Source organism: Nyctibius grandis, chromosome 22 (assembly GCF_013368605.1).
Source record: "Nyctibius grandis isolate bNycGra1 chromosome 22, bNycGra1.pri, whole genome shotgun sequence".
Classification (NCBI taxonomy): Eukaryota; Metazoa; Chordata; class Aves; order Nyctibiiformes; family Nyctibiidae; genus Nyctibius; species Nyctibius grandis.
In genome coordinates, this window is record NC_090679.1 from 6,453,821 (window position 1) to 6,464,348 (window position 10,528).

General features: G+C 47.8%; 1 protein-coding gene across 1 annotated transcript; it reads right to left on the reverse strand.

Annotated features, from left to right (window-relative positions):
• Window positions 1-1,359: 1,359 nt before the first annotated feature.
• LOC137672868 (dnaJ homolog subfamily C member 18-like) lies at window positions 1,360-8,588 on the reverse strand. Its single transcript, XM_068417284.1, has 6 exons — window positions 8,490-8,588; window positions 8,214-8,359; window positions 5,804-5,989; window positions 3,776-3,874; window positions 3,154-3,192; window positions 1,360-2,048 (listed from the first exon to the last, which is right to left on the reverse strand). Exons 1-5 carry the CDS (start codon window positions 8,525-8,527, stop codon window positions 3,185-3,187), a joined length of 477 nt encoding a protein of 158 aa, XP_068273385.1. The 5' UTR covers window positions 8,528-8,588; the 3' UTR covers window positions 1,360-2,048; window positions 3,154-3,184.
• Between the last annotated feature and the right edge of the window lie 1,940 nt (window positions 8,589-10,528).

Here is a 10,528-nt window from a genome sequence, read left to right on the forward strand (position 1 = left end):
GGGAAGAAGGAGCACAAAGGAAGGAAAATTAACCATGGGACATCTTTTGGAGATCATTGTGGAGGGGAGGTTAGTTAAAGCTTGACAATTACTGCAGTGTCTGATATCACAGGTACTGACCAGCTGCCTTTGTAGTGCCTTCCTGCTTCTGAGGCTCCATGCACCGAGTCTGAGATCTGGAGCTATCTGGATCCACCTACTTGGGAATCACCTGGGATCTCGTGCTTAAGCAAACTCACCAGTCTGGTGGAGGGCTGGATGAGTGAAGTGATGTCATTTTACTTTTCAGGAATTTTACCAGAACGGCTTAATTTCTTTAAAAGAACAGCTTATCAAACTACCTGGTGTGTGTGTTAGAGATAGAAACTGTGCTGGATCTTAGCAGGAGCTGTGCAAACATTGCATTTATTTTGCTGAACATGTAATTGCCAGCTGCAAAGCACAGCTACCTCTAGCACTGCACGTTCCAGTAAATACCTCTTACCCAACCTATAAAATTAAATTATTATGTTTCGTCAAACTGTGCAGGGGAATGTGTGCAGTGGCACCTATTTTGAGTGCTTGGCTAAGTCTTTTTTTCCTTAACTTCACCTCCGGGGTTGATGGATGCTGATGCTCATGTTCGGAGAAGGCAGTATCTCAGTGTACTGCTGCTGGGTAGACGAGGTGCTTTGGAGGTCTGTGTTGACGGTGGAGCTGGTGAAGCTTGCAAGCAGGAGTCATGGTGAAGATGGGCAGAGGCAAAGGTGGTTGCAGAGTTAGTGCTTTCGTGCGTTATGCTACTGAGACCTCCAGAAATACCCAACAGTGCATCGTTTCTCTTATGGTCATTGGAGGCTGGGTATTGACATCTCCATCATCCTTGGTTGCTCGGCTTATAAGGCTGTATTTTGCTGTAGGCAGTGGAAGTGAGTGGCAGCTGGCTCTGAGCCAGCTCTGGTGGTGACCCAGCTGGCTCCAGACGTGAGCTGTTGCCCTGTGGAGCCTAATGGACTGTTCTCATTATTGTGGCAACTCGGGTATGCACCGGTGGTGCTTGGGGCTGCCGTAAGGTGGGTGCTCTGGCTGAACTGGAAGGGGCATCTGCTTTTCTGGTCTATCAGGAAACTCTGGGAAAGTGGTGGTACGGAAGATGGAAGCTCTCCCAGCAGACTCGGGCTACCAAACTTCAGGAGCTGAAGTAGCTCAGCATTTTGCTTGTGGCCACTCCTTTTTACACTGGGATAAAACCCTGTCTATGCAGAGACCTTGTTCTTTATGCTTAAGATGAGGCTTCTTTGAGCATGTTGGACCTGTGGGAAGACAGCAACCTGCCTGCCTGAAGCTCAGTTATTAATAATAAAGTATTTAAGATGGCAATTTGCATTTCAGCAGCACCTTTAATTCATGGCTCTCCAAATGCTTTACAGACATTGATTAACATAGCCTCACAACAACCCTGTGAGGTAGGTGGATATGATCATCCCCACTGCTGCGGGGACGACGAGGGCACCAAGGATAAGGGGCTTGGAGCAATCGTGCTGGGATTTGACCTAGAACTTGGCCATTTACATCCCATTAGGCCTTCAGCTGCAGATCATGCTTTTCTAAGGCACGGGTTTGACTCAGTGTGGGGCTATATTGAGTAACGAGCCTGTGGCTGGCTGGCACAGGCTATAAAGGCCATTAATCTAAGGCAGCAGTTTATTAGCAAAGTAGATGGTTCCTTGGTACTTCTTGCTGCTGGAATAATCTGAGGATTTGAAGGCATATGAAAAAATAGAGTTAGATATCAACCCTTGAGCATGGCAGGCTGTAACTGGAGAAAGCCCTTAGACCCCAGGCGAGGAAGCTATGTGGGATGCTACTGTAAATGTATTGATTAGAAAGGACACAATAATTTATATATATAAAGTCCACCCTTGCTTTATTCCCAAGGGAAAAAAAAAAAAGAGAACCTAGAATGTCACTGCTGGTTGTCACGAGTCAGCTTCCAGCTCCGGGTCCTTGGCTTCATAGCAGGAATGTGGTAAGCTTGGACTAGATGCTGTTGTCCTTCTGCCTTGTGCCTGCCGAGCAGGTGCCAAGAAGAGAAAGCAGTATTAACCACTCTGGAAAATGAGAGAAGGGAGTTTCTTTGCACACAAGTGGAGGCAAACAGGCACGGCTGCGGCTGGCTGGTACACGGGACCGGGGGCTGATTTGCACTGCCCTGTGAGCTGCTGTCCTGATTCAGGCCCAGGCCTGCCATACAAAGGGAGCCCTGGATGTTTTTACATCCAATGCTGCTGCTCATGTATTGCCAGCATCTCTCTTAAGAGTGAGAGTTACAAGTATTAGGAAGGTGGAATTGCCCTTTCTCCCTACTCTGAGGGCTGGGATATGCATTTGGTGCCAGTGGAGACTGGATGACTTTGAGGACTAAGGTGCCTTGGGGGCACAGTCCTCTATTCAGTGGCTGCAGATCACTTAGATCATGACCATTAAGGGTATTTGGGAACCATTGGTGCAAATTTGGCACCTAAATACTTAGGGACTTTGTTCCCTGTGTCCCTTGCCTCTTTCCAAAGCAGCATTTATTACTTTGGTAGGAAAACTATCAGATGGAAAAGTAGGAGCAACATGTTTTGGTCCCTTCAGCTCTTGTTTCCTGCTGCTTTCCCACGTGCAGACTCTCTTCTTGGGTAGCAGTGATGGACTGGGGGGTTCAGATGGACCATCCTGTGCTTGGTGCTTCTCTTCCAAAGGTCCTCTGGATTGGGGCCTCCTTATCCTGCTCTTGCTAGATAACAGTAATAGGCGTCTTGGAAGATATTTTTGGAGACCTGATCTCATCTCACTGAGGCTGCTTTGAGATCCAGAAACCCAAGTTTAGACCTCAACTCTGTATCTAGGCAAAGACAGACAAGCAAACTGCTTTTGGAAGGTGATGAGTCTTCACAGATATCAGTGCAGCTTTGACATGAGGCCCCTAAATATTGAACTTCTACCTTTGACTCAATCAGGCAGAGGATGAGGTGCTATGAGAACTCATTTTGTTTTTTTACCTGTCTCAAAGATGTCTTGAAATGGTTCCACCTGAAATAACCAAAACAGCCTCTTTTCCTTGATAAAATTAGTTCTGGGATAAAATTGGCATTTGCAATAGGATGTGAACAGTGTGAGCAGCCTTACCTCTCTGACACCTTGGAGGTCTCCTTGGTTTCTATTTGTCTGGAGGGAGAAAGGCAGTTGGTGATGTACGGGTGAGAAAACATCACAGCTATAAGTCAGCTATATTCAGAATTACATTGTACAGGGTTATAAATGAAATCCAAATGAGATTAGAGACACCACGGGGGATACTTCAGGGCTGATTAGAGAAAATTCTCCAATGAATGCGATGTACAGGCAGGACTGAATGCTGCCTCTTCAGCCACTGGCATCCTTGGGTCTTTTGGCAGTTACTGTCTTGCTGTAGAGCAGCCCTGCCCTCGAGTGGGCACTGCTTTGTGGGAAGTGGAATTCTGAGGGAAAAGGAGTGTCAAACTCCAGGACTTTTGCTGGAAGAGCTGCCCACCTCTGGAAATCTGCACATTTAACTGCAGCAAACTTGAGAGTGTTTCCTTGTGCAGGTGGGTCTGGGCTGGGGGCTCTAAAGAGGTGGTCACACTACCTTCCTAACTGCTGAATCCAGTTGGGCTTCAAACCTCCCCACCGTGTAAGCTTTTTAAAAGCATCTTTCAGGAATTGCCAGATCCATGTAGAAACTGATGGCTTTTTGATTAGGGAAAGACAGATCACCCCAGGCAAATACCTTCTGAGTCCTTTGAGCAGTTACACTTGTTCCTCAGGTGGCCCACGCCGACCACAATGACCACAAGCAGTATCAGGATAACGCAGAAGATGCTGACACCTGGGGACGGAGGAAAGAACTGTCTGAGATTGATATAACAGTGTGCCTGTCCTCGGCTCGTGGGGTAGCAGAGAGACTTTGACTGTCATCAAAACTTGGGTCAGAAAACAATATTTTTATTAAAATGAGCATGATACATAACAGGCAGAGAAGTAAGTAGTCACTAGAGCGAATGGCTTTAGCCTCTTGTGTTTTAGCCTCAAAGGGCTTCTGATGACAGCAAGGTGTCACAAAACAAAAACCAGCACAACGCTGCAGCTTGGCACAAACTTCAGCTTACACACACAAGTCCTCCTTAACATGACAACAGTTTAAAAAATGTTCTCTTTGTATCAACTATCTGGACGCCCTCTTACTAGTCATTCTCTTGCTAAGTCGACGCTGTGTCGACTTTGCCTACTTGGAAAACTACTGAACAAACTAGTTTCCATAATTTAAAACTCACTTTTAGATTAGGAAAATGTACAGAAATTCAGACCCAAACGCTTTTTTTGGCAGGGGAACTATTGTTTACTACCAACACCATAATTTCATAATGAAATTATCTTTTTATTTTCTTATCCTTTGCCACTTCGATAAAAATTGCCATTTACTTCTTCATGCCTGCTAAACCTGCCATGCCCAGTACCCAAATTCCTCCCGCAGCTCCTCAATTTCTTGTCAACTCCAAGCATCCCTGTCGCCCGCAGCTACACAGCAGTCATGTTAGACGAGGGCAACGTTTCACTGGTGGCTGAGGCAAAAGCACACCCAGGTGCAATTTCTTGCAAAGGCAGAAATCTTGCAGACTCTGTGGAATTATGTCACACTGTGTTTGGCTCACTTTGCACATCTACCGATGAAATTCTGAAAACGATCTGAGGTCCCCTGAGCTGCAAGATGGTACTACCCAGACTAAAGTTACAGGGAGCTTGTAAGTAATTACCCGTATCTGTGACTTTAGGCTGTAGTAATTGGTGTGTATGTTGCTTTATACCACGCCTTGGAGGTGAGAAAGTTTACACGACTGCTAAAGCAATTCGTTAGATACTGCCAGGAAGAGCCTTGAGCTCACCATACCTTTCACATTTACTTTTAACCCAAACCCGTACTCCACTGATCTTGCAGGATCTTTCTATCTTTACCATAAATACAAAAGCCAAGGCTGGACTGAGACATGCACGGAGCTGCTCCAGGTACGGTATACGCAGTAACAGCCAGCCTCTCCTGGCAGGCATCACTTTCTAAGTTAAGAAGTTTTAATTTCTTTACAGTGTGCAAGCTGCAGCAAGCCAAATGCACTCCTATATTTCCCTAGTTATAGGGGCACTGAGACCACAACAGCAGGAGCTGCTGCCATGCTGTACTGGAACGCAGTAAGGTGTTTCAAGTACAGCACCATCAGCAGAGATACCTCTGATCCCTCCCTTCACACCTTGTTTTACCTCTCATACTATTTCTGGCCTCAGACAACGGAGGGAATAAAAGCAACGACAAAAAGAAGGGTCTTCAGCTGCAGCTGGTATTAAAATGCTGCCTACCCAAGAATCAAACAGCCTAATCCCTTGCTAGACTAAAATATTCTTACCCCTAACTACAACTGTCAGAAATGTTCAAGAGAGGCTGGGAGGTTCGGAATTTGCCCTGGCAGCAACAGCCATTACCCCACTGGGTGCTCTCTCTTCTAGGAGTGTTCCTGGACAGCAAGGCTGGGCTTTGACAACATTTTTTGGGGAACAGAGTAGCTAAAATCTGAAGTTTAAACCGTGCATTAAGGGAGCTTTTCCAGGCATAAAAAGCTAGGAAGGGGGAAAAGTGCAAATCCAAACAAGTTTTTGCTCTTTTCAGATGTATCATCAACTCCCTGAGCAGTACCAAGAGAAGCTGAACTTCCTTTATGGTCTAGTGTCAGTTCATTGCATTTCAAAAACACCGCAGACAGATACTGACCTGTAGGAAAGCGCCCACCAAAAAGCATGTTGAGTATTTCTTCTGGTATAATTTCTGTTTCAAAGTCTGTGTAGTAATCGTAGTGCCTGGCCTGGCCAGTGCTGACGTGCTTGTGGTCACTTCTGAATTCTTTGTATCGTAATCGTTTTTCAGGGTTGCTCAGAACTGCAAAAGCATTGCCTATTTCTGGAGAGTGAATTAAAAGAAGTGTTACTCAGGCATATCACGCAGTATTTCCAGATCTAAGACTCTTCTAAGCAGTGTAGCAAAAAAGCCCAAACAGGCATAAAAAATTGGTGCTTGACCAAAGCTTGAGTTACTTTTGAAAGAACTGCCTTTGTGTTACAACACTGGCATTACCTGTGATGGAACAATTTCCTGCCATCACTGATACCAGGAGAAAGACAACAGTGTTAAGGTCTATGGAGAGAGCTTAAATATTTGTAAAACTGAGGTGAGAGAGTCCACTTCAGTCAAGAGACCGAGTGAGAACGTAACATTTTATCAGATCAAACTAAGCACCGATACAGAAGTGCACCTCCACATACCATACACAGTTAATACAAAATTAGTAACTGCAGGGACTAATTAATATGCAGAACCATATTCCAAGTTTTTCTGTTGGCAGAGATGCTTGTGAAGCTGTACAGCGTATCTGTTTCACACTTCACGTCAAACCACTCAGAAGTATTTCTTTGGTTCATGTTCTTCCTTGATCTTTGACAGAACACAGCTGTAAACAAGTTCATAGAGAAATACGACCCCAACACAAAAAAATAAAGAAAAGCCCTTCAAAACCTCCTTATTCTAACACACTATGAATGAGTATCTTACTTTCCTCACGCTGCCTTACAGAGCTGTTGCAGACAGCTGCAGCACAGCATGGAAAAGGCAAAAGATGTGAGAGTTTAGATGCCAACATTGTTGATACAGGTTGAGATTCCAACATTGCTGACAAGTCCAGACACACACTATTGGACTCAAATTTCATACGCTTGCATATATATACGTGCCAGGCTGGGCCCAAAGAGTTGTGCTGAATGGAGTTAAATCCAGTTAGCAGCTGGTCACAAGTGGTGTTCCCCAGGGCTCAGTACTGGGATGAGTTCTCTTTAATATCTGTACCAACGAGGGGATCGAGTGCACCCTCAGTCAGCTCGCAGACAACACCAAGTTGGGTGGGAGCGTTGATGTGCTGGAGGGCAGGAGGCTCTGCAGAGGGGTCTGGACAGGCTGGATCGATGAGCCAAGGCCACTGTGTGAGGGTCAACAAGGCCAAGTGTCGGGTCCTGCACTTGGGGCACAACAACACCCCGCACCGCTACAGGCTGGGGGAAGAGTGGCTGGAAAGTGCCTGGGGGAAAAGGACCTGGGGGTGTTGGTCAATGGTGGCTGAATATGAGTCAGCAGTGTGCCCAGGTGGCCAAGAAGGCCACCAGCATCCTGGCTTGTATCAGCACTAGTGAGGCCAGCAGGACTAGGGCAGGGATCTTCCCACTGTACTCGGCACTGGTGAGGCCGCACCTCGAATCCTGTGTTCAGTGTTGGGCCCCTCACGACAAGAAAGACCTTGAGGTGCTGGAGCGAGTCCAGAGAAGGGCAACGGAGCTGGTGAAGGGTCTGGAGCACAAGTGTGATGAGGAGCGGCTGAGGGACCTGGGGGTGTTTAGCCTGGAGAAAAGGAGGCTGAGGGGAGACCTTCTCGCTCTCTACAACTGCCTGAAAGGAGGGTGTAGCGAGGTGGGGGCTGGTCTTTTCTTCAAAGGAACAAGTGACAGGATGAGAGGAACTGGCCTCAAGTTGTGCCAGGGGAGGTTTAGATTGGAGATCAGGGACAATTTCTTCCCCGAAAGGGCTGTCAAGCACTGGAACAGGCTGCCCAGGGCAGTGGTGGAGTCCCCATCCCTGGGGGGATTTAAAAGCCGTGTAGATGTGGTGCTGAGGGACATGGGTTAGTGGTGGGCTTGGCAGTTGCTGGGTTAACGGTTGGACTCAATGATCTTAAAGGTCCTTTCCAACCAATATGATTCTGTGATTCTATTTGATGATTCTGTATATAAAAAGATTTATTCATGACCCAGAGCAGCTATTGATTACACAACACCACACTCCTGCACGGCCAATGTAATTTCCAAGCGTTGTTCTGAACCTTTACCAGTATCTACGAACGAGACTTGGGATACGTTTCCGTTTGCTTCTAACGGAAATCTGCATTCTGAAGACTAAAAGGCAAATCTTCCCGACCAGCTCCGGGATTTTGCGGAGATGCGTGTATCAGTCTATCAAAATGCCCAGCTTTATGGGCCCGTATGATGCCCTTACATAAGGCGCAGCACAGTTAGTCCGAGGCAGCCTGGGCTCCTTTAATCCTGCTTTATGACTTTCGAAACGGGGCCGGGCCCCACCTCACCTTTGAAAGCGTCCGTTGCCCCGGGAGCGCCGTTCTTGTCCGGGTGGAATTTCAGAGCCTGTTTGCGGTAGGCTTTCTTCAGCTCCTCCTCGCTGGCGTCCCTCCCCACCCCCAGGATTTCATAGTAGTTCCGGCACCTCTTTATTCTGCGAGCGCACACAAGGTTACCTCGTACCGGCCCGTCCCCCCTCACCCCGCCGCACACCCCACCGCAGACCCCCGGCCGCCTGTCTCGGAGCCGCAGCTCCCCGCCCGCCGGCCCCGCGCCGCGCTCACCGCCGCACGCCGTCCAGCTGCTCCGCCGTGTAGGTCATGGCGGCCGCGGCCGCCGCCGGGGCAGCCCCGCCGCCCGCGCCCCTCACCGCCGCCGCCACGGCCGCCCGCGCGGACTGCAGTACCCGGCGGGCACCGCGCGGGGGCGGGGCTTAAGGGGGGCGGTGCGCCTGCAGGAGTGACGTCATAGCGAGGCTTGGTGACGTCACAGGCAGCTTCCGGGCGGCGGGGAGGCGGCAGGAGCCCCGCGGGTGGTGGCTCCTGTGGGCCTGGCCTCAGCGTGTCCCGGGCCGAAGGGGTGTGAGGCCAATGCCGTGACCGTGGCGATAGCTGTGGGAGCGGCGTCATGGTGTGAGGGAGTTGGTATTGATACCAGACGGTTTAGTAGAAGTAGGCCTCAAAGTAGGCCCTCAAAGGCCGACTCTGTGTACCCTTTAGACAGAATCAACTTTCCTGTCAGTAATTTTCCTTTCAGCTAAAATAACTGCGCTTTCTGAAGCTAACGGCGTGTTTTGCAGACAGCGTCTGCTTCTGGGACTGGTAACACTTAGAATTACAGTCGTCACTGATTCTTGCTTGCGCTTAGTCTTAGAGAATCCGAGGTCTCTGTTAAATTCCTCACTAATTACAAAGAAGGGCCAAAGATAAACAAGACTGTGAACAACATCTTTGTAGGGTCTTAAATGACTTGATTCACAGCTCTGGGGTCAGGAGTAGAGATAAATCCTGTAAGAACCAGAACAGGATCTTCTCCTTGGAGCCACCTGCATGTGTCAACAGAAAGACCTCAACCACGCCTGCGCAGAAGCACGGTTATACATCAGACAGCGTAACTATGGGGGGATTGCGACCCCCAGAGCCCACCCAAGACCCCTTCCCCAGTTTAGTACGTGTGTGCAAAGACATTACATAATATATTAGCATATGCATAAGGTTTCTTGGAATAGGCGGGCTTTTCTCAGGAATTGTATGAATATTCATTTTTCTATAATATATATAATGAGTGTGCTTTTGTCCCTCGGTGAGCATGTTAGGTGGAGCAATCCCCGTGTCCCTCGGCTGAATAAAGTAATGCCTTCTCATTAATGCTAAAACCCAGGGTTAAGGAGTTTTATTCCCGATTTTGGGGACAGTATCTTCCACCAGTGTGCTTTGTAGGAGCACAGCAGCTTGGAGAAGTTCTGTCCTTTCACGTGGGCAGCAGCGACTGGAAGTTAGGGGTTATGTCACTTCTATTGCTTATTTTTTATTCATTCTTTGTTTGAACAAGTTCAAAGTTGGAATTTTTGCCTTTGGATGTGGGTCAGTTTTAGAGCGGAGCAGGTTCAGGTTATTTGTCAAGACCTTCAAGAGTCTATGGGAAGAAGGAGCACAAAGGAAGGAAAATTAACCATGGGACCATCTTTTGGAGGTCATTGTGGAGGGGAGGTTAGTTAAAGCTTGACAATTACTGCAGTGTCTGATATCACAGGTACTGACCAGCTGCCTTTGTAGTGCCTTCCTGCTTCTGAGGCTCCATGCACCGAGTCTGAGATCTGGAGCTATCTGGATCCACCTACTTGGGAATCACCTGGGATCTCGTGCTTAAGCAAACTCACCAGTCTGGTGGAGGGCGGATGAGCGAAGTGATGTCATTTTACTTTTCAGGAATTTTACCAGAACGGCTTAATTTCTTTAAAAGAACAGCTTATCAAAACTACCTGGTGTGTGTGTTAGAGATAGAAACTGTGCTGGATCTAGCAGGAGCTGTGCAAACATTGCATTTATTTTGCTGAACATGTAATTGCCAGCTGCAAAGCACAGCTACCTCTAGCACTGCACGTTCCAGTAAATACCTCTTACCCAACCTATAAAATTAAATTATTATGTTTCGTCAAACTGTGCAGGGGAATGTGTGCAGTGGCACCTATTTTGAGTGCTTGGCTAAGTCTTTTTTTTCCTTAAACTTCACCTCCGGGGTTGATGGATGCTGATGCTCATGTTCGGAGAAGGCAGTATCTCAGTGTACTGCTGCTGGGTAGACGAGGTGCTTTGGAGGTCTG

What these genes read in the sequence shown, in the direction of transcription:
- LOC137672868 (XM_068417284.1), bottom strand. Translation starts at nt 8,527, where the DNA reads ATGACCTACACGGCGGAGCAGCTGGACGGCGTGCGGCG. An exon ending in CAGCTGGACGGCGTGCGGCG is followed by an intron (nt 8,360 to 8,489) that starts GTGAGCGCGGCG and finishes GTGCGCTCGCAG; the next exon opens with AATAAAGAGGTGCCGGAACT. An exon ending in GGCAACGGACGCTTTCAAAG is followed by an intron (nt 5,990 to 8,213) that starts GTGAGGTGGGGC and finishes TTCACTCTCCAG; the next exon opens with AAATAGGCAATGCTTTTGCA.